At 38.3% G+C, this 27,567-nt stretch overlaps 1 protein-coding gene across 1 annotated transcript in view; it reads left to right on the forward strand.

The window, feature by feature from the left end:
- kcnd1 (potassium voltage-gated channel, Shal-related subfamily, member 1) overlaps positions 1–25,889 on the forward strand; it is a 73,415-nt gene extending 47,526 nt beyond the window's left edge. The window contains exons 3-7 of the mRNA XM_060882380.1: positions 8,095–8,257; positions 9,239–9,322; positions 23,018–23,113; positions 24,022–24,260; positions 25,191–25,889. Coding sequence (XP_060738363.1) covers positions 8,095–8,257; positions 9,239–9,322; positions 23,018–23,113; positions 24,022–24,260; positions 25,191–25,392 — 784 coding nt within the window. The 3' untranslated portion in view covers positions 25,393–25,889. The remainder of the gene's footprint in view (positions 1–8,094; positions 8,258–9,238; positions 9,323–23,017; positions 23,114–24,021; positions 24,261–25,190) is intronic.
- The last annotated feature ends 1,678 nt before the right edge of the window (positions 25,890–27,567 follow it).

Raw genomic sequence — 27,567 nt, forward strand, 5'->3', positions numbered from 1 at the left:
TGACTACATAAGGAATACAAGATGACATAATTAACAGTTGCTATGGTGACATTACAGCACATCCTGAACATCCTGAACAGAGTTCCTTCAACGTCCACTCTTTTTTTAATAAGACAAGAAAACTTGTCATGTTGCCAAGAAATCACAGAAGTCCCTTTTAAAACCTAACTGGAAATGGTTACTCATGATGGCTTGGGCGATTCCCTGAGGGACAGTTCCATGCTGGAACAGTAGGGGGTGTTTATATCCTGTGCCATGTGTCTTTGTTAATGCCCGATTCTTAGCCGTTCCTGCCTCTGCACCCCTGATCCTTATGTTTCACTAGTTACCTCCCCAATTTATACCTGTTATCTTGTATGTGTTCTTTCAGGCAAAAATCAGGCAACAAACAATATATATATATATATATATATATATATATATATATATATATATATATATATATATATATATATATATATATTTGTATCTTAGTTTTTCCCCTAGTGTTTTCCTGTGTCTGTTGATTTAGGTTTTTTTTTTTATTATTAATAAAACCCCTGTCTATCATCCAATTCCTGCATTTGGGTCTGGAATTTGTTCCATTTTCTGACAATTACAGCTTTACCTCTTACCCAAACACCTGGAGACTAGTTATAACGAGTCCGGTTCAGCAATTTTGTGATGCTGCAATGAAATCGTCATTTAATCACAATCTTTGTCCAAATCAAAAACACACTCAAACACTTATTCACATTCAATCACACTCAATTACTATTTTGCACACCTGACATTTTAACACCTTATCCAACTCCTGCTATTACACAAGTGGATATATGTTTACAAGGACCCCCAATTTTTGCACATTGCGCCTGTATAACATACAGAATGCACACTGGTTGGTGCTATTTTGTGTATTTGTTCTGTAGTGTTTTGTATTGACTTTTATTTGCACTAGGGTTAGGGTTAGGGTCATTAGCTCTGTGTTGTTTCATGTAGCTCTATGGTCCTGGAGGAACGTTGTCTCATTTCACTATGTACTGTATCAGCTATACTGTATATGGTTGAAATGACAATAAAAGCTTTTTGTCTTGACTTGACTTTATAGCTCATGACTGACAATTGGTGCGAAAATGACAGCAAGTGGCTGTAAGAAACTAACACTTTTAGTTGTATTTATTTATTTGATCTTAAAGGTAGGGTCTCTGATTTTTGAGAAATGCATCAGAAAACTGAGTTGGGCCGAAAAGTAAACAAAAATCAAAACAAACGTGTAGCCAATGAGCAGAAAGGGGCGTGTCTTGTCAATATGGGCAGAGAGAGTGTTCAGTGCGCATGTGTGACATTAGCAGAAAGTGGTTTTAACATTGACATGGAGGATAAAAACAAAGAAAGAAAGCGAAGAAAGTCTTACGATAAGGTAAGAAGTAGGACGTGTTAATATAGAATCAGCTTTCCAGCGCTGGAGAGAACTGAAGGAGCGGGAAGTTGGCGCATATTCACAGATTGGAGTTTCCCGAGTCAATAACTCCTGAGCTAAACGCTGTTTTGCTTTGTTTCACAGAACTAATATATGCTGTCGTTTGCATGATTATGCTTGTGTGTCATTTTTGCTTGTTTGTTTATCTGCAATCATTTTGTTCTTCCCTTCAGCTATGATAAAGACATTTCTTTCCATTATTTGCCTGGGTTACGTATGTGTGTGTGGGCGGAGCTAACAATACAGGGGTGGGACCCATTTGGGTTAGGGGCGTGTTTGTTTTGGGGATTTTATATGTCAACAGTGGCTTTCAAAAATCAGAGACCCCACCTTTAAGTAGGTGGGCTTAGTAAGTTTTCCTCAAACCTACAGGGTTAGGGGTTCTGGTCCACTATGTGTAGAGTTTTTTTTTCAATAGTGGTAGTACGGAACAAGGGGAATCTTAAGCTAGAAGCATGAGGCGATGTTAGGCTTGAAGCTATTAGGGCGGAAGTGTGTTTCTTTCCTTGTTATTCTCATTATCTTTCCCAGATCCTTTTGTGCATTGAGTGCATTTTTTCCCAGTGATTCCTCCAGGAGATTCCTCCAGATTCTCTGGTTTCCTCCCCCAGGCCAAAGACACATGTTGTAGGCTGATTTCCGTCTCCAAATTGTGAGTGTGTGCAATTGTAACCTGTGATGGTTTGCACGCTGTCCAGTGTTTTCTGCCCCAAGTCTCCTGGCATAGAGTCCAGGTTCCCCAAGACCAAGTAGCATTACGAATACAAAAAGTGGACTGAAGGATGGATGGATAGATGAATGGATGGATGGGTTGGGGGTATTTAAATAAATAATCTTGCATGAGTGTTTTAATTTTAATTTCAGTTTCTATGCTCACCTTCAAGTCCGCAACTGTTAAATTATTTATATGCTTTTGTTCAACAAAATATTCATTCACTTCTCTATAGAAATTTGATTAAAAAAAGAAGTTTTTTATGTTATAAAAACATTATTTTAGTTACAAAGAGTTTTGGGTCAGCTTTTACGTAACATCCTCATCCATCCAGCACAATAGGCATGTTTTGTAATGTTAATGAACATCTGCATGCACAGACCACGAAAGAGAGAAAAGCAAAGAAAAACAAATCAAGAATAAAATCCGTATAGAAATCTGTGCCTGTTTTTGCCTTATCTGTGTGCCTGAGGCCATCTCCTAATCTTCTTGTCTTCCCTGGACTGGAGGTTTTCCAGCACATCATGAGATTAGGAGGTGGACTGATGGAGCTCCGGGGCTGGTGACGTGGAGCAGGGAAGCAAAAGAGGAAATGACTCAATGTGATATTATAGAAAGAGAAGGCAAGAATATAACGTGGAGTCAAATCTTGTCCACATTTGTGTTTTTTTTTTTGTTTGTTTTTTTAGTACTACAGAACGAGGGGAATCTTAAGCTAGAAGCATGAGGCGATGTTCAGCTTGAACCTATAAGGGCAGAGGTTTGTTTCTCGAGACGTTCTGCCAATTTTTCCTCTTTATTCCCATTATCTTACCCAGATGCCTTTATAACAAACATTTTGAAAAAATGTAAATTTTTTCAGTAACACTAATAGAAAAAGAGAATGCATTAGAAACAGAGTATAAAATTGGACTGTCTGAAAGCATTAGCATTATATTCTACTCTATCATGCTTCCCAATTTGATAAACCATCCTAACTCTCATCCTCATACACACTCCAACAGACCCCCATTTATTAAAGAATTGACTTGGAACATACTATAGCTTGCTTAATACTATAACTAACCCTTTTTACCAGTCCACTATTTATAAAATATTTTCAATCTGTTTAAACAAAATGACTCTGATAATAAATGAGTCAGGACACTGTTGGTTTTTAGTGTGAGATGTGTGTTTTTCCATCTGTTGGATACAGTGGCAGAGAAGTGCAAAGAAATAACAAATAAGAAAACAAAATAACAAATGTGAAGACAAAATAACAAATCTGAAGAAAAAATAATCTGAAAATAAAATAACAATCAGAATATAAAATACCAAATTATAAAAGAAAATAACAAATCATAGAACAAAAAAATCTAATTAGAAAAAAAGAAAAGAACAAATCTGAAAACAAAAATAACAAATCTGAAAAAAAAATAATCCCAAAACAAAATAACAAATCTGAAAACAAAATAACAAATCTGAAAACAAAATAACAAATCTGAAAACGAAAATAAATAATCCTAAAACAAAATAAATACAAAAACAAAATAACAAATCTGAAAACAAAATAAATCTGAAAACAAAATAACAAATCTGAAAATGAAAATAAATAATCGAAAACAAAATAAATACAAAAACAAAATAACATCCAAAAACAAAATCAATCTGAAAACAAAATAACAAATCTGAAAACAAAAAGAAATAATCCGAAAACAAAAGAAATCCAAAAACAAAATAACAAATCCAAAAACAAAATAACAAATCCAAAAACAATGATGATTTAGACAAACCAGACAAGGTAGATATATTTTACGAATGGAATATTTACTGTTGATTGGATGATACATCTATCACAGAATTTTAGTGGTTAAAGATAAACACCTCTCAGATACGAGAAAACTCTGCATCCATTCATTGTATGTTTCCATTTTGTTTTCTTATCTTATTTATTTTTCTGTTGTGGGATTCATGTGTGTTCAAATCCTAAAAACAGGCTACGAGTGAATCAGTGTACTGACACAAATGTTCAGTGTGCTGCTCTTAAACTCTCAACTCCACCTCTTATGGTCAGGTTCTTGTCTCCTCAATGGTCAAGTCCTGTCAAGCAGCTGATGGTGATTGCTACAGGGAGCCACTTTAGGAGGACAGGCAGAGTCAGGAGATACAAACAGAAATCAGTGGAGGAAAAAAGGAGGAGAGATGTCACGGAAGATTAGTTGTAACACACACTGGGAGGGAGGGAGGGAGGGAGGGAGGGAAGGAAGGATGATGAATGGATGGATGAATGGATGGATGGATGGATGGATGGATGGATGGACGTATGGATGGATGGAAGGAAGAGAGGTAGGGAGGAAGTGTGGGAGGAAAGAAAGAAAGAAAGAAAGAAAGAAAGAAAGAAAGAAAGAACAATCATCTACACATTTTCAGTTGCTGACGCTATCCCTACTATTACTGCAAGAAAACTAAATTAGACAAGCTCTTTCTTTCTTTCTTTCTTTCTTTCTTTCTTTCTTTCTTTCTTTCTTTCTTTCTTTCTTTCTTTCTGTCTGTCTGTCTGTCTGTCTGTCTGTCTGTCTGTGTGTCTGTCTGTCATCACTGTGATAAAGACTAATAGTGTTTTCAGCCATCTGCCCATTCCTACCAGTACATGGTGTGAATGTGTAAGTGTGCTCTAATAGGCTTCTTTCATCCTCTCTCGCTCACACACACGTCCGTCTCGTAGCCGACTCTTAGCTCTGTGACGCCTGCTTTGTCTTTAGCTGCTCTGAACACGCTGAAGGACCCGAGTGTCTTGCTAATGTACGATTAGTGATGTAAATGATGCTGCTGATAATCCAGAACTTCAGCCACTTTCTAACACAATGACACAGATTTAATTTCTCTGTGTGTTGTTCATTAGAGAAGGAAATATCAAAAACTCATAAACTCACGATCATAAGGCATTCGAATTTCAAATGACGTCATTATTCTACTCATGGGAATAAATACGACCACAATTGATATCATTTCAGTGGTGTTTTTGTCTGTATGGAGTCTCCACATTTATCAGTTTCCTCCAAACTCCCAAAATCATGCGATTCTTTCTTTCTTTCTTTCTTTCTTTCTTTCTTTCTTTCTTTCTTCCTTCCTTCCTTCCTTCATTCATTTTCAGTGACTGCTTTATCCTGGTCAGGGTCACAGTGGATTCAGAGCCAATCCCTTTAATAGGAATTAAAAAACACTCAAATTTAATCTGGATAGAAAATCAGTCTGTCACCAGATCTAAAGGTTTAGGAAAACTGTGTGGTTGCCTGTGGTTACGGTATCTGGCTACAAACTGGAAGGAATCCCAGGTCCACCAAACTGCCATTGCTGGGCCCCTGAGCAAGGCCCCTGTTGTAATTATTCACTCACTCACATCTAGGAGCAAAGGTTCCTGCAGGATTTTGGTAGCAGGAGAAAACCGGAGATCCCTGAGAAAGGAAAGAAAAGATATAGAAAGAAAGAAAGAAAGAAAGAAAGAAAGAAAGAAAGAAAGAAAGAAAGCGGTATCGACTGTGATATCAGAGACCTCGGGCTGTTATGACTCATTGTGATTGGCTGCTAATCATCTGATTGATGTTGGCGAATTGGAGCTCGACTTTTCCTGTCTGAGTTCAGCTTGTGTCATCGTTCGGCCTGCCAGCCTGATTTATGGGTCAAAACAAAAACATGACGAGTCCTGTGAGGAAGTTAATGATCCACCAGTGTGTAGGAGGACAAGGAATTATTATAGCAAGAACATAGCTGTGTGTATATGTGTGTGTGTGTGTGGTCTAAGACTCTGATTGTACACAACTGTGTACACCTTGAGCGTGTGTGTGTGTGCGTGTGTGTGATCTAAGACTCTGATTGTACACAACTGTGTACACCTTGAGCGTGTGTGTGTGTGTGTGTGTGTGTGTGTGGTCTAAGACTCTGATTGTACACACCTGTGTATACCTTGAGCATGTGTGGTCTAAGACTCTGATTGTACACACCTGTGTACACCTCGAGCGTGTGTGTGTGTGTGTGTGTGTGTGTGTGGTCTAAGACTCTAATTGTACACACCTGTGTACATCTTGAGCATGTGTGTGTGGTCTAAGACTCTGATTGTACACAACTGTGTACACTTGAGCGTGTGTGTGTGTGGTCTAAGACTCTGACTGTACACAACTGTGTACACTTGAGCGTGTGTGTGTGTGGCCTAAGACTCTGATTGTACACACCTGTGTACAAATTGAGCTTGTGTGTGTGTGTAATCTAAGACTCTGATTGTACACAACTGTGTACACGTTGAGCTTGTGTGTGTGTGTGTGTAATCTAAGACTCTTATTGTACACAACTGTGTACACGTTGAGCTTGTGTGTGTGTGTGTGTGTGTGTGTGTGTGTGTGTGTGTGGTCTAAGACTCTGATTGTACACAACTGTGTACACGTTGAGCATGTGTGTGTGTGTGTGTGTGTGTGTGTTTATGTGTGAACAGAATATGTGTTTGCTGTGTGTGGCTACATGCTCTGCTATTAAAAAAGGATTCTCTCTGCTAAATGACTGGACTATTAGAGATGAGCTCTGGATCCCTGAGGATGGAAGAACCAATATGCATTTACCCAAAGAAATTCATCCAATTAGTATAAAAGCTTTAGCAATGCCCAGTTTTTCAATCCGTTATGGAAGGATGATAAAAAGGCCAGAAAAAAGATGACACGACACACACACACACACACACACACACACACACACACACACACACACACACACACACACACACACGCACGCACCATCCTACATAGCGAATGAACACGAAACACAGCTCAACTTTTAGTATTTAATTTAGAGAGTTTTTTGGAGAATGTTTAGAGAATGATTAAATATTTCCACCTCGCTCATGTTTTACATTTGTTCTGAAATATTTGCACTTCTCGTCTAAACTCAGAAGGTTTGCTTCCTCTGTAGGGGTCCAAGTGTTTTTCCAAGTATTGGTTATCTAAGTAAAAATTCTATTAACTTAAATTAACTTATTTTTCCTGTTTCTCTATTCATGTGTATTCATTCATTCATTCATTTGCTACCGCTTATCTGAACTACCTCGGGTCACGGGGAGCCTGTGCCTATCTCAGGCGTCATCGGGCATCAAGACAGGATACACCCTGGACGGAGTGCCAACCCATCGCAGGGCACACACACACTCTCATTCACTCACACAATCACACACTACGGACAATTTTCCAGAGATGCCAGTCAACCTACCATGCATGTCTTTGGACCGGGGGAGGAAACCGGAGTACCCGGAGGAAACCCCCGAGGCACGGGGAGAACATGCAAACTCCACACACACAAGGTGGAGGCGGGAATCGAACCCCCAACACTGGAGGTGTGAGGCGAACGTGCTAACCACCCACCATGCCCCCTATTCATGTGTATATTGTATAAAAAAAAAAAAACCTGAACAGAGTTTTAGGTTGATGGTATCAAACCTAAAACTCTCAAACTGCCATTGCTGGGCCCCTGAGCAAGGCCCCTGTTGTAAATATTCACTCACTCACATCTAGGAGCAAAGGTTCCTGCAGGATTTTGGTAGCAGGAGAAAACCAGAGATCCCTGAGAAAGGAAAGAGAAGATATAGAAAGAAAGAAAGAAAGAAAGAAAGAAAGAAAGAAAGAAAGAAAGAAAGAAAGAAAGAAAAGATCAATAAATAAAAGAAAGCTTGTGAGCAGGAAGTAAAAGTAAAACCAAGCTCTGCTCTGAGTACTGCTGTTGATGGTATCCTAAGTCTGTACCGTCATGAACCAGTGTGACTTTAAAGCACTTTTGTACGCCGCTCTGGATAAAGACGTCTTCCAAATGCTGTAAATGTAAATATAAATATACGTTGCATTACTTCAGTATGTAGAAAACATGTGTCTAATCTGTACAGTATGTGTCTGTTGGGTGTTATGTGCAGATATGGAGACATGGTTCCTAACACCATCGCCGGCAAAATCTTTGGCTCCATCTGCTCTCTGAGTGGCGTCCTGGTGATCGCACTTCCTGTTCCTGTCATAGTGTCCAACTTCAGTCGCATCTACCATCAGAACCAGAGAGCTGACAAGATGCGAGCCCAGCAGGTACTGAGAGGTTTTTTAAATAGACGGTGCTAGAGATTGTATATAATTAGTCTTACCAATAACACGTCAGCCACAGACCCAGTATCCTTTATAATAGAAGGAAATGAAGCCCTACTGTTTCAGCTGAATTTCTATGCAGTGCTGTTTTTTTATGCAGAAGTCAACCGCAGTAGCAGAGAAGTTTTATAAGACAAACAGAATTACAATTGCAAAGTAGAAATCCGAACCACAGTTTGGAAAGCTTGCTGGAGGAAAAAATGCTTAAATGGCAAAATAAAAATAAATACAAATAAATAAAATAAATAATAAAAAACCCACACATATTGGGAAGAACAGAAGACTTTTTTTTATAAATAAGTCAAATAATTATCATTATTTTAAACGTGTATGTGATTATTATTTAATGTATGAATAAATGACTGAATAAAAGGTATATAAAATATACAAAATAAATAAATATTTACAATGTAAATATAAATATATACATATTTTTTATTATGCAAATACCTTTTGTTATTATTTATATTAGAATTATTATGAATTTATTTTATTTATTTTTTAATGAAACCAAATTTTAATTTTATAGGATACAAATCAAAAAAACATAAAAAGCAATTATAAAGACATTAAAGATATTTTATTATGTTTTTTATTATATTTATTTATTTATTTATTTATTTATTTATTTATTTATTTTACATTTTGGTATGAAATTAAAAGCTCTCCTTTATGTTGTTCTAATGGTATACATTATTTTTTTTGCACTCAATATTTTTAAGGTTGTTAAATTTTTAATTCTATCATACTTTTTTTTTTTTTATGATTATTGTCTTACCCAAACACAACAGCAGATGCTTGCTGAAGTGAATGGTTCTCAGTTTCCACAAAGGGTTTATATATTTTCACACTGGCACATCACTTCACCACTTTGGGTTAAGTGCTGATGCAGCCCTTTGAAACGAGGTTTATTCTGTTTTACAGAAAGTGCGTCTGGCCAGGATTCGCTTGGCTAAGAAAGGAATCACTAATGCATTCCTGCAGTACAAAGATGAAGGGGGACTACAGGTGAGTAACTGTGTGCCAGTATGCAATCCGAAAGAGTGCGATCTCTCTGAAGGTTTGGAGCTGTAGCGTTGTGAGGATGGGGCATCAGCGACTTAAGCCTCAGGGCCTGTATTCATAAAGACTCTAAGAATGATCTCAGAGAGCTCCTAATTTAGCTTAGAAATTTATAACTAAGAATCGTATCTTAAGAGATAAGAATCTTAAGAGGCCAAGGACTCACTATAGGAGAAACTCTTTGCACTATGAATTTTCCTGAATACGGGCCCAGGGGCTTTTGAAGGCTGAAAACATTTTACACTACAAAAATAAAGCACAAGACTGTAAAGTGCAAGACGCCCGTATGTACTGTTTTTTAGTGCTTATTTTACACGTTCATTTCAATATGCCCAGTTTTAAAACTTGCGTGTCGAGCTGTTAAACAGAACAGTACCTATTCTGGTCAGCAGGTTGCACTGTTATTAGTATACGGTTATTGACCATATAGTCACCATTCATTCATTCATCGATAATAAATAACTTCAGTTAAATAACTGAAATCTATAAAGATTTATGAAAGTTTTATTTATATATATATATATATATATATATATATATATATATATATATATATATATATATATATATATATATAAATATGAATGCACTATTTTTTTTGTTATGTTGTCATACCCAAACAACGCCCCTGGTTTGAAGCAACAAACATACACTGAAACGCCGTTCATTTGTTCACACGTGACATGCTGCGTGTTAATGATTGTCTTGTCACGATAGTTAGGAACAATGCAGTCTGAATGTTTTACCTGGGGTTTCCTCTGGGTTCTCTAGTTTCCTCCCACAGTCCAGAGTCACGTCTTGCAGGCTATATGCGAGATGGGATGAACTCCAGTTTCCCCATATAGGATAAACGATACAGAAAATAGACGGATGGATGGAATGATAAAAAATAATGAACAGTATGTGGTGTACGTGAGGAATAGGAATACATAAATATGAGTATTCAATCACATACCTAAATCCCCTAAGCCACACACACACACACACACAGACACACAGACACACACACACCATTAGCTCTTAGCTGTTGCTCAGTTCTGTGCTGTAAAGTGCTGAGTGTTAGAACAACACATTGGAAAAGAGGAGCTTCTTGCTGCGGTTCCATAAGCATCATAAACCCAGCCGCCTTCGAGACAAATTTAAGATGCATTCTAAGAGAATGATGTAGCTTCATTTCACTTCATGCTGTTAACTTTATGGACACAAGATCTCATCTGTTATAAAGCTGAAACCTTGAAGGATTGAGACTCCTTCACATTTATTGATCTAAATGCAAGATCTGGAAACTTGTAAACTGAAGAAATGAGTTGAAATAAACCTGAATGGCTTTGTTTATGTACTTACTTGTAAAGTCCTCTCACATTTTGTCGAGGTCGCAGCTTTCAAGAAAGAAAATCTTCAGTCTTTGGTAAAGTTTATGGTTGTTTTTAATTGCTTTTAAACTAATTTTCCTGGATGTAAAGTTTAGGAATTTTACTGGCTCACGGTTGAACGGTTCATAATCCGAATTGCTGTAGTATCAAGACGGTGCTTAGAAATCTGTGTCCCAGATGATGTACTGATACAATATCTATTATGATAGCTTTGATTTCCTTTGATTTTAATTCATACCTATTACCTTCTATAAATACTCACTTACGTGGAATTTCTCCACTTTTTATGCTCTTAGAGCTGAAATCGACTTTATTGATATTAAGTCATATATATTGTATTTATATATATATATATATATATATATATATATATATATATATATATATATATATATATATATGTATATATATATCATTGGATTTGCACAAAATAATCCATAATATAAATATTAAACATCAGTCAAAATGGTATGATATTTATTATCTTACTCTTAATATTGTATTAAGAATAAGATACGGTGCTTCATGGATGTTTTTAGTTCAGGTTATATTCAGGGAAGTCGTGGACTAATGTTTAGAGAGTCTGACTCCTAACCCTAAGGTTGTGGGTTCGAGTCTCGGCCATGACTGAGGTGCCCTTGAGCAAGGCACCGAACCCCCCCAACTGCTCCCCAGGCGCCACAGCATAAATGACTGCCCACTGCTCCGGGTGTGTGTTCACTGCTGTCTGTGTGCACTTTTGCTGGGTTAAACACAAAGAACAAATTCTGAGTCTATGTCACTTCACTTTCACTTTAGTTCCTTGTTCTTCATGATGCCGTTAGTTAGTTTATCTCCAGAAAAAAAGTACTAGGTAAAATAATAAAATCTCCAACTTTCAACAAGAGCTTATGTTTTTGAGAGAATAAAATAATAATAAACTTTCTTCTAGAAATCTAATAGAAATTTGCGACTGTTAACGCAAAAAAAAGAACCCTTTTTAAAATAATTCTTCATTATGTCTTTTTCTTGATATCGTATTTATTACTGCATCACAGATTTTTTTTAATGGTTCTAATTCCTTGTTCTTCATGATGCTGTTCGTTAAGTTATGTTCTCTAACAATCTACAGAAAAAGGTATTAGGTAAAATAGCAAAACCTCCTGTTTTTGAGGGGAAAAAACATTCTTCTAGATATCTATTAGAAAAAGAGAAAGTTCAGGTGTGATCTGTTCTTAGGGCCTTTTTACACCTGGTCACTTCATGTGTTTTCTCTGATCTGATAGCTATCTGATTTGTTAAAACTGTTCCATTTACATTAGGCCACATAAATGCGTCTCGGCGAATCGGATATCAATCCGATCTTTCTACTCCCGCCCAAAATGCAAATATATTTTACCTCATTTCCGGGGTAATTGAAATGGAACACGCTTTGGTGTATGCGGTTGCTACAAAAAACAGCATTTACTGTTTGCTGCATTTTCGCTGGTGGCAGCAGTGCATTTTAAGACCAAACGAGACACCTGGGTGAAAGATCGGAGCAGCACTGGTGGGAAAACATATTTGTTTCTCGCACGATGCACGACTCGTGAGTCACCTGTGAGGACAGGAGTATAGCGCTGACGTGTGTGGCTTGAACAACCACATTCATTTACACCTGTCCAGTTTCATCTGAAATGCGTCCCAGACCACCTCCTGAAGTGGTTTGAACCATCGGATTTATATCCGTCTCGAAAACGTTTCGGAGGGCATTTAGACCTGGTCTTTTTACCATCGGATAGCTATCAGATCACAGAAATGCATGAAATGACCAGGTGTAAAAACCCCCTTATACAGTTTACTGTTCTGGAATTATTATGATAAAATATAATCTAAGGAGATTAGTAGCTGTATTTGTGGCTAAAGAAACTTCTACCAAATATTGAATAAAAGCTCTGAATTGTTTTGTGATGAGATTTTATATATATATATATATTTATTTATATATTTGTCATTAGGGGATCAATCCAAAAAGCTGTTTTAAATGTATATATTTTTTAAGTGGCTAATAGGACAGTATATATTGTTGTGCAAAAAAATTCTGATTATTACAAACTTGATAATACCTCCCACAATAGCTCAAAAACTCCATGTTTTTTATATATTTTGCTCCTCTAACTCATGTCTTATAAACTTCATTCATTCATACATCTTCTACCGCTTATCCGAACTACCTCGGGTCACGGGGAGCCTGTGCCTATCTCAGGCGTCATCGGGCATCAAGGCAGGATACACCCTGGACGGAGTGCCAACCCATCGCAGGGCACACACACACTCTCATTCACTCACACACTACGGACAATTTTCCAGAGATGTCTTATAAACTTCAGCTTTAAATTCAACGAGTCAAGAAAGGGATTTTTAGAGCGTGTTGCATTTATTAGCATGTCCTTGTGAATATGAAGCGATTCCAGACAACAGTATAATCCTGACGGAGATCTGACATTTGAAAGCTCTTTTATGCTTCAGGCTAATGAGTGGAAATGTTAGCATGAAGGACAATAATATTTTCATGTAAGCAGCATACAGCCTGCAGTGTATCATCGTTTTGTAGGGATTCACAAAGGCAGTCGATAAAACGGCATTATTATGTCTGCTCGCAACCGTATCTCTTACATGTGAAGCAATAACTGCGGCTACGACAGCCTGCGCCTTGAAGCTCTGCATTTCCAATTAACCAAAAATGTTTGCTGTGTGTTTTTGTATAATGTCACTTTTCTTATTCAGTTTAACACCAGCACATCATTCCTGGGGAAGCTTTTTTGCCTGATCAACAGAATTTTAATAAACTGGAATTCTTGATAAACCTTAATGCCTGAGGTGGTTGGAGATTTTAGACCTTTTTTAAATAGTGTACTCATAAAAAAAGGCTATGAATAAAGAGTTTGAGTGGTTCCTCTTCGAGTTTGGCTACGGGAGTGTGTCCCTAACCCTGACCAGCATAAACAACATCATTTAAGATAAATAAATAAATGAATGAGGGGGCACGGTGGCTTAGTGCACGTTCGCCTCACACCTCCAGGGTTAGGAGTTCGAATTCCCGCCTCCGCCTTGTGTGTGTGGAGTTTGCATGTTCTCCCCGTGCCTCGGGGGTTTTCTCTGGGTACTCCGGTTTCCTCCTCCGGTCCAAAGACATGCATGGTAGGTTGATTGACATCTCTGGAAAATTGTCCGTAGTGTGTGTTTGCGTGAGTGAATGAGAGTGTGTGTGCCCTGCGATGGGTTGGCACTCCGTCCAGGGTGTATCCTGCCTTGATGCCCGATGACGCCTGAGATAGGCACAGGCTCCAGTTTCTGGAAATAACAACAATCTAATCTAAACTCGTGCTTAAATAATCATTTGGAGCCGGTTTAATGTAGAAACAGGGTAGAAATTAAACTAGCTTTTTCCATCCCAAAGGTGGTGTGTGTGGGGATGTTGTAGTTTGGTGGTGAAGACGTTGGAGTGCCAATTGGAAGGTTATACATTTGAATCCCAAGTCCACCAAACTTTTTCATAAGGGCGTTTTCTAAATGCCATAAATATATACAAAGTGCCTCAGTTAGAGGTTCCCCCCAAGAGAACATTCATACCTACAGTATGGATTTAACCCTTTTCTTAATACTTCACACAGAAATAACTAATTCAGATCAATTCAAATTTATTTGTACAGTAGTTTTAACAACGGACATTGCTGCAAATCAGCTTTAAATGAAGAAGTAAGAGGTGACGGTGGTGAGGATAAACTCCTTGAGATGATATGAGGAAGAAACCTTGATAATATGAGAAGAAGCAGATTTTAAAGGAAACTTATCCTGGTCTGAGTGATGCCAGATTGTGAGATTATAAACCATTTCCCTACTATAACTGTGAATGATATGGTCAAAAATACAATTTGCATAGCCATAACTAGATTCATTCTATTTTTTACGTGAAGTCTGAAATCTTGCTCACTGATGGAGAATTGAGTGCAAAACTGATCTCCATGGTCTCCTGTAATCTCATGTATTTTTGTCTGTAAAGTATATGATGTCAGCTAAAAGCTATTGGCTAGTAGAATTCTGTCCACTGATCACATTTGGACCTGAGGTTGGACTTTGGATGCCTTGGACTACATGTAGATCCTCAGAATACAATACTTTTCCATTCAAAGGCACCATGTAGAACCACACGGAGAAGAGACCGTAACAGCACAGTGAGAGGAAATATCTGAGATTAACTCAAACTGGGATGCCATGTGGTTATTCATCTGCTAGAATGACTAACAGTCTTTATCCTCGTCCCAGCTGCGTGTCCATACGCCGAGTGGGTGTAATTAGAAAAGCCGATTAGCAGGTCCTGTAGAACGTGCGTGGGGTGAGGACGAGAGAACAGTCGGATGAGAGGTGGGCTGGAGATCCATTGATAATTATAAAGACAGAGGTAATAATGTCCGACATGGAGACCCAAGCCAGAGATCCAGGGACACGGTGAAACCGCAAAGCAGCTCTGATCCGTTTCAGCTGCCGGATGATGTGTCTTACTGTAATCTAAAAAAAGGATGTTTTTCAATACGCCTGGGTTTGTGGTTCTGGATAAACCGGACAGATGAAACGAAAGAACAAACTGATCGTTTCTAACCAAAGTAATGTCAAGTTTCTTTAAGGTCCTTGATGTAGAAAAAACACAGCAATAATATGGATGTGAAATATACAGTAAAGCAAACACAGAATTTGCTTTGCTTCATAATTGAGCAATTTTCAGTTGCTGCTCGTTTTAACTGCTGCAGCTTTTTAACAACACCTTGTAATGACTTGTGCTTTATTCCTTTATTTGTTTACAACAATAAATGTTCTGTTTTCTCAAAATCTTACTTCTCCTTTTGCATTGCATTATTCCATTCTTTCTTTCTTTCTTTCTTTCTTTCTTTCTTTCTTTCTTTCTTTCTTTCTTTCTTTCTTTCTTTCTTTCCCGTTCCACCTTTCTTTCTTTCTTTCTTTCTTTCTTTCTTTCTTTCTTTCTTTCTTTCTTTCACTCCCGTTCCACCTTTCTTTCTTTCTTTCTTTCTTTCTTTCTTTCTTTCTTTCTTTCTTTCTTTCTTTCTTTCTTTCACTCCCGTTCCACCTTTCTTTCTTTCTTTCTTTCTTTCTTTCTTTCTTTCTTTCTTTCTTTCTTTCTTTCTTTCTTTCACTCCCGTTCTTTCTTTCTTTCTTTCTTTCTTTCTTTCTTTCTTTCTTTCTTTCTTTCTTTCTTTCTTTCACTCCCGTTCTACCTTTCTTTCTTTCTTTCTTTCTTTCTTTCTTTCTTACTTTCTTTCTTTCTTTCTTTCTTTCTTTCTTTCTTTCCCGTTCCACCTTTCTTTCTTTCTTTCTTTCTTTCTTTCTTTCTTTCTTTCTTTCTTTCTTTCTTTCACTCCCGTTCTACCTTTCTTTCTTTCTTTCTTTCTTTCTTTCTTTCTTTCTTTCTTTCTTTCTTTCACTCCCGTTCCACCTTTCTTTCTTTCTTTCTTTCTTTCTTTCTTTCTTTCTTTCTTTCTTTCTTTCTTTCTTTCTTTCTTTCACTCCCGTTCCACCTTTCTTTCTTTCTTTCTTTCTTTCTTTCTTTCTTTCTTTCTTTCTTTCTTTCTTTCTTTCTTTCACTCCCGTTCCACCTTTCTTTCTTTCTTTCTTTCTTTCTTGAAATGAATAATGAAATGTTGAATGAAAGTAAGATCTAGATAAAAGCAGAAGAACTGTGGTTGTAAACAGAGAAATAAAAGAGCTTTCTGAAGGAGGACAGAGTGATTTGTTGTTGTGATTAAACACAGTGGCACTGAGGCATGTTTAGTGTTAGCCTGATGATTCAGTACTGACAGAGCCACAGTGGAGGTGTGTGTGTGTGTGTGTGTGTGTGTGTGTGTGTGTGTGTGTGTGTGTGTGTGTTTATTTTAGCTCGGGTCTATAAACCTGCATTACAAACACTACTGTTCTATTTATAAATCTGACCATGCTGTTTTTCACTCTGTCCTGCCTTTATATTTCCCCACATTTCTTCTTCATGTAGACACTTCTGGAGCTTCTCATGACCTGAGTTAGCTGATTGTGAGGATCTCTGCCCCGAGCTGTGTGTGTAAACACGTACAGGTAGTTATGAGGACGGTTAATCATCAGGTGATGCAGCTGTTTAGGTTCAGGGGATAAACGCTTTAGTGATTTATGCTTTGTGGGTAGAAAACTTCGTATGAGTACATTAGGTCATTAGATTTGAATTTTAAATGCAGAAGCTCTTTTAGTTTTGCAACAACAGCAGATCATCTGCTTGGCTGCTGTGATGTTATGCACATTTATAGCTACAGACTTTGAAAGGCTGACGCGATTGCACGTCCATCAAAAAGTTGACGAAATTCTCCAACGCTAGCTATTTTTTTTTTAATATAAGTTTTATTGAAATCTCCGTTCTGACTGGTCAGTAGGAGTTCATGGCGATGGATAGGATTTTTTTTTCAACAATTATTTTATACACCATTTATGGCTATACAGAAAAGAGAAAGATATCGTTCTAAACTGAGTACTATTATCTGTATCTGATTACTATAAAAAACATAAATGAAACGAAATTCAAGGTATTATTTTTTAATACGAGAAATATGTTGTGGAAAGTCAGCTATAGTAAGACAGAATACATGCGTTTGAACGAGAGGGAGGGAAGTAGAATAGTAAGGCTTCAGGGTTCTGAGGTCAAGAAGATGCAGGAGTTTAAGTATTTGGGGTCAACCGTCAACCATCCAGTGCGACGGGGAGTGTGGAAAAGAGGTGAAGAGGCGAGTGCAGGCGTGTTGGAGTGGGTTGGAGAAAAGTGTCAGGAGTTTTGTGTGACAGAAGATTGTCAGTAAGAATCAAAGGAAATGTGTAGAAGACAGTAGTGAGAGCAGCTCTGCTGTATGGGTTAGAGACTGTAGCTGTGAGGAAAAGACATGAGGCAGAGATGAAGGTAGCAGAGACGAGGATGTTGAGGTTCTCTTTAGGAGTGACGAGGATGGACAGGATTAGGGACGAGCACATCAGAGGGACAGCTCAGGTTGGCTGTTTTAGGGACAAGGTCAGAGAGGATAGATTGAGAAGGTTTGGACATGTACAGAGGAGGGAGATGGTTATATTGGTAGAAGGATGTTGGAGATGGAGCTGCAGGTAAGAGGTCAAGAGGAAGGACAAAGAGGAGATATATGGATGTAATGAATGAGGACATGAAGGTAACTGGTGTAAGAGTAGCGGATGTAGAGTACAGAGTTAGGTGGAGACAGATGACTCGCTGTGGCGACCCATAACGGTAAACGATGAAGATGGAGGTAAAAGATGGAGGTAAATAATTTTTTTTTATTTGAGTGAATGAAGAGGGCACGGTGGCTTAGTGGTTAGCACATTCGCCTCACACTTCCAGGGTTGGGGTTCGATTCCCGCCTCCGCCTTGTGTGTGTGGAGTTTGCATGTTCTCCCCGTGCCTCGGGGGTTTCCTCCGGGTACTCCGGTTTCCTCCCCCGGTCCAAAGACATGCATGGTAGGTTGATTGGCATCTCTGGAAAATTGTCCCTAGTGTGTGATTGCGTGAATGAATGAGAGTGTGTGTGTGCCCTGCGATGGGTTGGCACTCCGTCCAGGGTGTATCCTGCCTTGATGCCCGATGACGCCTGAGATAGGCACAGGCTCCCCGTGACCCGAGGTAGTTCGGATAAGCAGTAGAAGATGAATGAATGAATGAATGAACAGGATAGTTTTGACATCAATGAAGACTCAGTGCTACATAATCCAGGGCACAAAAATATACTTACAGTAAATATGTGTTTTCTGGACCTGCCTCAAGGTCTCAAATATTTTATTACTAAACACGTTTAAACTTGATTTTCTCAAAAATAAAGTGACATATTCCTTAATAAAAAAATAAAAAAATAAATAAGCTAATTGGTTAACTGCCATAAAATACTTCAGTTTTATTTAAAAACAAACTTTTAATAAAGGCTATGTAGCACATAGGTTTTATTTAAAAACAAACTTTTAATAAAAGCTATGTAGCACATACAGTCATCAGAGCCAGAGATCCGCGCCGGTTTTTGATGCACCTACAGGTCCAGACTGCCATAGCCAAGTGTTTAGGGTGTTGTTTTACACCGTTCTGGGACCCATATAGGCATCGGCTAGAAATCTGAGCTGGCTTCTGCCACTGATGACTGTTTATGCCATGCAGCTGTTATTAAAAGTTTGTTTGAAGCAATGCCGGCCTCACTGCATTTATCTTTACGAAAGAAAGAAAGAAAGAAAGAAAGAAAGAAAGAAAGAAAGAAAGAAAGCATATACAGTAGAAGTTGTAGTGAAATGTGTATGATGTGGTAGCCTAGTGGTTAAGGTGTTGTACCACTGATCGGAAGGTCATGAGTTCGAATCCCAGGTTGCTGCAGCTACCACTGCAGGGCCCCTGAGCAAGGCCCTTAACCCTTAGTTGCTCATTTGTATAAATTGAAATACAAATTTGTAAGTCACTCTGGATACCGGTGTCTGCTAAATGACAGAAATGTAGATGCTTTTTATGACATGGAGAAATAAACTATGTGATACCACACATGGGATGAAATTAATGCAATCTAGGAGCAGTGATTTGCCAAACCTCCCTTATTGCAGTCGCACACATTTCTTCTGATTTTATTTTGAAGTAACGAGTAACGAAGACGCTTAGTGGAAATATAACGGAGTAAAAGTATACATTTTATCTAGGAAATGTAGTGGAGTAAAAGTGAAAGTTGACATAAATTTAAATAGCGAAGTAAAGTACAGATACGTGACATTTCTACTTAAGTACGTTAACGAAGTATTTGTACTCCGTTACATTACAACACTGCCAGTAACAAAACAAATGAGTCAAATATTCTTTGACCTACACTCACAAAACGCACACAGATTCTAGTCAAACCCTCGCACTCGGACCTTGGTGGTAAAATAATCTTATAAAGAGTAAAATAATAGAAAACAAAATGCAAATACGTTGAAACCGAAACAAATTGCTGGGTTAGCAACTAAAAATTCTTTCTGTCTTCTGTCTCAAATTGAACAGCGTACAGCAAGGACCTCGCTACTATGGGTCATAAACAACTCCCACATTTTCTCAAACCGAATAACAATGGCGCTGTCCTCTGTGAGGGCGAAAATATACAGTATACGCTACTTGATACAATTGAATGAAAAACCTGGGTAAAAATTGAAGAGTAATTGGAGTAATAATGGAGTTTTGTTTTATAATTGTGTACGGACCACGAACATGTCAGGAAACTTTTATTATTGGTGATAATCTCCAATAATAAAAGTAAAAATAATCTCCAATATTTATTATTATTTATTAAATTATTATGTATTTATTTATATCTTTATTTATTTGTTTATTTGTTTATTTTATTTATTTATTTTTATTGTTATTATTAGTATAATTATTGTGTTAACCTTTATGTAACGTATGGTTAATTACTTTGGTGGAAAGGGCTATAAAGGGGGGAAAAGCTATAACTGAAACTGTATCAAACTTTGTGTTAATGCTTTGAAAAAGTTTATAAATAAATGTTTAAAAAAAAAAAAAGTATCCCTAATGGGGTACGATTAAATGCATCCTTTTTATAAACACTAACCGGGTTATAATAGTAATTATTAAAAACATCCTAAGGTAAAAGCAGTTATTCAAAAAATATTAAGCGTATTATGTTAACTCTGTAACTATGCTTCGTCGGATCGCATCCCAGCACCGATCCGTGGATCATTTTCCCATAATAGCACTTCAGAAGAGTTTATTCTTTACTTACTGTAAGTTCAGACTGAGCCATTTAACCCAGTGTCAGTCCATCCTGTGTAGATGTTCATCACTACGGGATTATTGCATCAGACCTCTTGTATCTGTGGAGAATGCGAGTCATGTCATTGAGGTGATATTGCCTCAGGCCACAGATGGGTTAATACTCAACAGAGTTCCACTGATGGGAGATGATTTTCCTGTTAAAAGCGGTGCTACAGAGGCTTTTACAGCATCAGGTATGCAAATTCTAGTACTGTAAATAACATTGACATTGGAATTATTACTAAAGGAATTACAATCATGAGGTGGCACAGTCAGCTCCAGGTCTTCCAATCAAGCCTGAAAATCAGGATGCTGATGATGATCGTTTTCTTTTCCTTTTTGCTTACAATAGCCATTTTAATCAGAACAATTTATAAACTACTGTAATTAAGATGTTTTCCATGTAGTTCACACAAGTCGCCTGCTGGTCTGTGATACTTCTTATTCTACTAGTGCTTGTCTGAATCACAGTCCATCACAGAAACGTCCCTCAGTGTTTGCCCGGACTTTGCAGAGGATCAGCCGTGACTTCTTTTCTCATTTAGGAAGTGAAATTGCTCTCTGTTTCTGTTCCTCTCACATCTGACGTGACCAAACTCTGTCATCTCGTCTCTTAGGAGCATCCCTTAGCTCTAAAACACAACAGTCATACTCTGCCATACTCTGCCTCCGAACAACTCCCAAACTAGCAAAAAAAACAAACAAAGTAAGTTTAAGTTTAAGTGAGGTCTGTTTATTGATGATTTTCTTGGGCAAAAATTCAAACCCTCCGGTGGTTACCGGTGCTTTCCGCTGACCGAGCACTTCCTGTAAGTTTCTGATGCCCTGTTTTCTTTTATCTAATGTGCCCTCGTCCACTTACCCTGGCCGTTTCCACTTTAGCGGAATCGCTGTTCATATATTAAAGTCTGTTCCAATACTTTATCAGCTTGAATAGTGTTCATTAGATGACCCCATGCAATCCCAGGGGATCGAGTCAGCATAATTGTAAACGTCAAGAGCAGATGGTCTTGTGATTTCTGTTTTGGGCAGCAAAAAAAGTCCAGACAAATAAAAGTCAAATAGAAACCATGTATTTCACAGATACATTAGTAGTGAGTTATTTAAAAACCCAATGATGGGTCATGTGATACAGCTGGACATGAAACAGAGTTACTGTTACTACCCTGAAGTTGATTATTTTCATAAACATCACGTCAATGTTTTATTATTACATACACCACAGCATTTAACCACTGATAACAATTATTAATTAATTAATGAACATATAATACTCTCTCTGACCCATCAGTGCCCTTCTTAACCCCCAGTGTCCCTTTGAGCCATCAGTGCCCCTCTGACCTACCACTGCCCCTCTGCCGCAGCAACGTCCCCCTAACCCACCACTGCCCCTCTGGCCCACCAGTGTTCTGCTGAGCCACCACCGTCCCTCTGACCCACCACTGCCCCTCTGTCCCACCAGTGTTCTGCTGAGCCACCACCGTCCCTCTGACCCACCACCGCCCCTCTGACCCACCAGTGTTCTGCTGAGCCACCACCGTCCCTTGGACCCACCACTGCCCCTCTGACCCACCAGTGTTCTGCTGAACCACCACCGTCCCTCTGACCCACCACCGTCCCTCTAACCCACCACTGCCCCTCTGACCCACCAGTGTTCTGCTGAGCCACCACCGTCCCTCTGACCCACCAGTGCCCATCTGATCCACCAGTATCCCTCTGACCCACCACTGCCCCTTTAAGCCACCACCATCCCTCTAACTCACCTCTCTGATCCACCAATGCCCCTCTGACCCACCACAGTCCCTATGACCCATCATCATCCCTCTGACTCACCAATGCCCCTCTGACCCACCACTGCCCCTTTGAGCCACCACTTTCCCTTTTACCCACCACTGCCCCTTTGAGCCACCACCTTCCCTCTTACCCACCACCGTCCCTCTGATCCACCACTTCACCTCTAACCACACCACTTCCCCTCTTATGTTAAACCCCTTTATGTTTTAACTTATGTTTCAACCAACACTCAACTCTTACCTCACAAAACTCTCTGTTTTTCTCTTCTGTAAAGTAAATAATGTACATTGTGTTACCATGAACAAACAGTGTGCTGCAAAGAAATGTGTTTTTAACATATTTTATTCTTTATTTATTTCTTAAACGTGTGCATTCTGGAGTTCATACAGAAAAGGTCATCTAATTTTAACACCCGAAACCATGAAAATGATCCTCTGGAGCTTGGAAATAGATGGAGTCGTCTTTAAATAGCTCTGAGCTGGATGACCTACAGCACCTTTGTGCTGCTGATGAAGGATCAGGTTTTTTGAGCAGGAATTGATCTTTCCTCTCTTTCTTCTCTTCCTCTGCGATGATCTGCCTGTGTGTGTAGTGTTGACCCACACGAGTGTAAATCGTCCGTGTATCTTTCCCCTGTGCTGTCGTTTCCAGGAGTATGACGGCGACAGTGGCGCTCTGTGTCTGAAGAACAGGTCGTCCTTCGAGCACCAGCACCACCATCTGTTACACTGTCTGGAGAAGACCACGGTGAGAGCTTTACTCTGGTTCAAAAAGCCATGAAATAGCCTCTGGGAGGATGCAGACCTGGCAACCCTGAAGAAGAATAATGCATAGTCCTGATCTGTGAAAAAGAATAATAACGATAAATAATCATTTTAAACTGAACATATCAACTTTTCTTGTGTTTACATCTAAAAGAGATTAGCAGCAACTTTTTTTTTCTTGTACATAAGCACACACTTCAGTTATTTACTATGATAGCACTGAGCATCTTCTCACTTTTTTATACAGGAAATGTGTGTTATAATGTTAAGTTTGATACTTCGTAAGCATATTTCATTTTTTTCCCCATCAAAAGTTTTGGTCTTTTTTTTTTGTTTCCTCTAAATAAATAAATAATAAATGTAATTAACTATATTTTTAAATGTCAACTGTTAGCTAAGTTAAACATACATTAATAGAATTGATGCTACATTCATGAACTCAAAACATTCTCCATTTATCACAGACTCCAAAGATAAAAAATAACCCTAACAGCCGAGAGAACTGAATATTTCAAGTGAGAAATAGAAAAAGAGAAAAGAGGACCAACGAGTAAAATTATTAATGGGAAATGTGTGAAAAGGGGGGCGGAGCTTACAGAATGGAAGTTAATATTGGAGAACTCATAAAACCTGCTAAATCTAGTATGTTTTGCAAGTTAAACTCATAGTATAGTGTCTTAAACGGTCACCATGAGCAAAAAAAAAAGGGGACGGGGCTTACAGGATGCTAGTTATTATTGGAGAATTCAGAAAACCTACTGCAATGTTAATGCTAATGTTAAAATACAGCTACATGAAATGCAGGCCTGATAACATGAGTTTCGTCTAGAGAAAATAATATTTTATACAGGGTCATCATAGGATCATCTCCATCCTTTCATCCTTTCTCAGAACCACGAGTTTACTGATGAGCTGACCTACAGCGAGATGTGTATGGCAGAGTCGGTGGGCTTCCGTACCAGCCGCAGCACATCGATCTCCAGCCAACAAGGCGTCTCGACCTCTTGCTGTCCTCGCCGGGCCAAGAGGAGAGCAATTCGCCTGGCTAACTCCACTGTATCAGTGAGCCGTGGCAGCATCCAAGAGCTAGATACCCTGCATGTGCACAAGAGCCCGTCTGGTCCTCAGAGGTACTGGCTTTATCATATAATAACGCTCAGTCTTAACACTGCTCCTCCATAAGATATGAGTTTATTTTTGTATATCAGTGCCTTGTTCTTGTATTTTCTCTTCCCATAAGTAGTTGAAGATCTTACATGATCCTACTGTACATGAAAGTCTGCATATAGGGTTTATAATCTCCAAAATGAGGAGATGTGTGGTTTATAATCGCCCATATGAAACTACCAATGAGAGTCTTCACAGAAAGGATGCACAAAATCACAACACAATGTTTTGTCGCCCCCTAATGGTTTGTTGAAGACTTCTAGGTTTTTTTTTTCCCAGTTTGCTAAAATGTCTGCATTGTCATTAGGATATTAGGTATAAATAAATCTGAGAGATCGGATACCTAAATTCTTCAAGATAGCATGAGTGAAATAAGTCTGTTCTACCAGTCATACCCATAGTATAGCATCTTAAATTTTTTGTTGACGTACAAAAAACTGATGTTAACATCCTCGCTTTTCTTTTGATTCACTCAATTTGAACTAGTTGATATTGACTAGCTATATCATAGGTATAAAACATACATTTGTTTTATATGAGTCCAGATTTGTCAGTCAATCAATAAAATAAAATAAAAAAATCACATCACATATTTAAATTTTAAAACTATATGAAAAATGTCTTCAATGATAGCTAAAAAAAAACTTTCAAAACTTTGCACTTTCTAGTTAAAATATTATTATTATTATTATTATTATTATTATTATTATTATTATTATTATTATCATTTGCTTTCATACATTCTTTAATTATTTAAAAAAAGGTTAGCATTGATAAAGTAGTGGGGCATAAGAGACTAAGCAATTGTACTGCTTTTCTAACTTGAGATGAACAATAACACAAATGGCTAATATTCTGAAGAAGGATGTTTCTATGTTGTCTTTCTCAAACAGTCGATCGAGCCTCAATGCCAGGACAGAAGACCTGAAGTTAAACTGTGAAGAGCGAGACTTCACGGCAGCCATCATTAGCATCCCGACTCCTCCAGCCAACACGCCTGACGAAAGCCTGCCATCGTCGCCTGCTATCCCAGGCATCCTGCGAAACTCCCGCTGCTCCTTCAGTCATGAGGTTGTCAAGATCTCGTCCTTATAACAAAACCACCTCCAAGCACAGAGCTTTCCTCCAATGCACAAACAGGAAGGAGGGAGCTTTTCATGTCAGACTTGACTGTATCACCAAAATATCATCCAAAAATACAACGAATTTGACAAAGGCACCCAGCTACAGCTTCATCCCAAATTGAAAGCTCCCTCAAGGTTCTGTGAGGAAAAAAATCAGCAGGAACTAAGACGTGAACCGAAGAGGGTTTAATTACAGCCTTTTTTGGAGGACTGTTTGCTGGGCATTTATGAAATTATGTTTCTTTCACAGATCTGCATTGGGTATTCTTCCTTTCTTGGGAAAAAAACAGGAAGTGAGAAAAGACTCACTTTTTTTTTTTTTTTTTGATGATGATGATGATGAAAAAATATTGGATATCATGGATGATGTAGTGTGTGCAATCACAGGGCCAGTATTAAGAGTATGAAGACAGAACTATATTCCTATATAGATATATCTTTAGAGAGGAGGACATACAAATACTGTATCCTGCAATAAATGCATACACCAAAAAAAAAAAAAAAAAAAAAAAAAAAAAAAAAAAAAAAGGATATTATGTTTGAGACTCAGCAGGTCAGTATATGTATATGTATCATAATTTGTATCATACATCACATGCATCTTTCAAAAAAAAAGGTCATCAGTGCCACCCTACTCAGACATGCATGTTATTGTGCAGTAGATTGCAAAGAACAGAGCAGCTAAAATGCTATTCTCACCTATTTTTTTTTTTTTTTTGCATGAGAATCCTTACGCCTCTGGTTTGTTTTGTCCTATTTTATTACCTGATGTCATTAAAAAAACATTTATAAAATATTACAGATCGAAAAGCGCACAGTAACTTAAAAAATGATAAAGAAATAAAGAAAAAAAAAAATACATTCAGGCATGACTCTTCGCAAAATTCTCTGTCTGGACGTCCAAGGGTGTATGCAGGGGTGATGGGAGTGATGATGGTAGAAAGGATTTGTGTACATTAATCACCAATATGCATGGATACCGTTATAGGTATGGTTTTTCTTTTCCTTTCCTTTTTACATTCATTGCTCCTTTGGTAAGTCGACGGCATTTTACTGTATGTCATTATGAACGGAGGGGATGAAGGGATTTGCTACTTTAACTGAATTCATAATGTAATACGTTTATAGGATTAATTTAAATCTATCTCAGTCGGCCTTGTGATTATGTGCATTTTTTTTTTTTAAATGTCTGTGACGCATCAGTGCTGCCAGTCTTTAATATGTGCACTTTAATGCAGTACTTTCTCATTTAACTGCTTATATTATAATTTTCTGATGATTCACATTAGGCAATGAAACTGGCAATAAAAATGTAATTATTTTAGTAAAAAGTGTTTAATATTCCATAAAACTACTTGCACTTGACTATGAGGACAAATGTACTCTGCGACTCCGTTTACAGGCATCGATCCAGAATTTTTTTTTACTTTTGTTTGTTTGTTTGTTTGTTTGTTTGTTTATCTGACTGTTTGCCGCCAGTTGTATTTGGAGCCATAAGGTAGTGAGCTTGGACATGCTGGGACAGCTGCCTCAACGCTAGCATACACAGACTGTATGGACATGAATGCGGTAGGAGTGTTAGATCTGAAAAGCACAGAGGTGTACAGTCTATTCCACTAATAAAGTGAAAAGAACTCAACAAACTCAGTCTGTGGATTCATTTAAAGCTTCAGTTGTATGTGAGTGTGTGTTAAGGGAAGGACTGTGTGATGGTATGCATTAGGACTGGGATCCAATAGGATTTAAGAGAAAGGTTGCAATTGTGGGTTGGTTTTACTCTCCTGGAGACAGGAGCGGGCAGTCAGACATGAAGCTTGCAGCACAATGAAAGATTTTGTTTCAGCATTTAATCTGCTATCTGTATGAGTGGGAAGGATTATACAGACATTTTTTGGGATTGAGCAGGATGAGACAGACCTTCTGTGGGAGTGGGCAGGATTGGACAGACCTTCTGTGGTAGTGGGCAGGATGAGACAAACCTTCTGTGGGAGTGGGCAGGATTAGACAGACCTCCTGTGGGAGTGGGCAGGATTATACAGACCTTCTGTGGGAGTGGGCAGGATTAGACAGACCTTCTGTGGGTGCAAGAAGGATTGGACAGACCTTCTGTGGTAGTGGGCAGTATTAGACAGACCTTCTGTGGGAG

This window comes from Tachysurus vachellii, chromosome 11 (genome assembly GCF_030014155.1).
Source record: "Tachysurus vachellii isolate PV-2020 chromosome 11, HZAU_Pvac_v1, whole genome shotgun sequence".
NCBI classification, from domain to species: domain Eukaryota; kingdom Metazoa; phylum Chordata; class Actinopteri; order Siluriformes; family Bagridae; genus Tachysurus; species Tachysurus vachellii.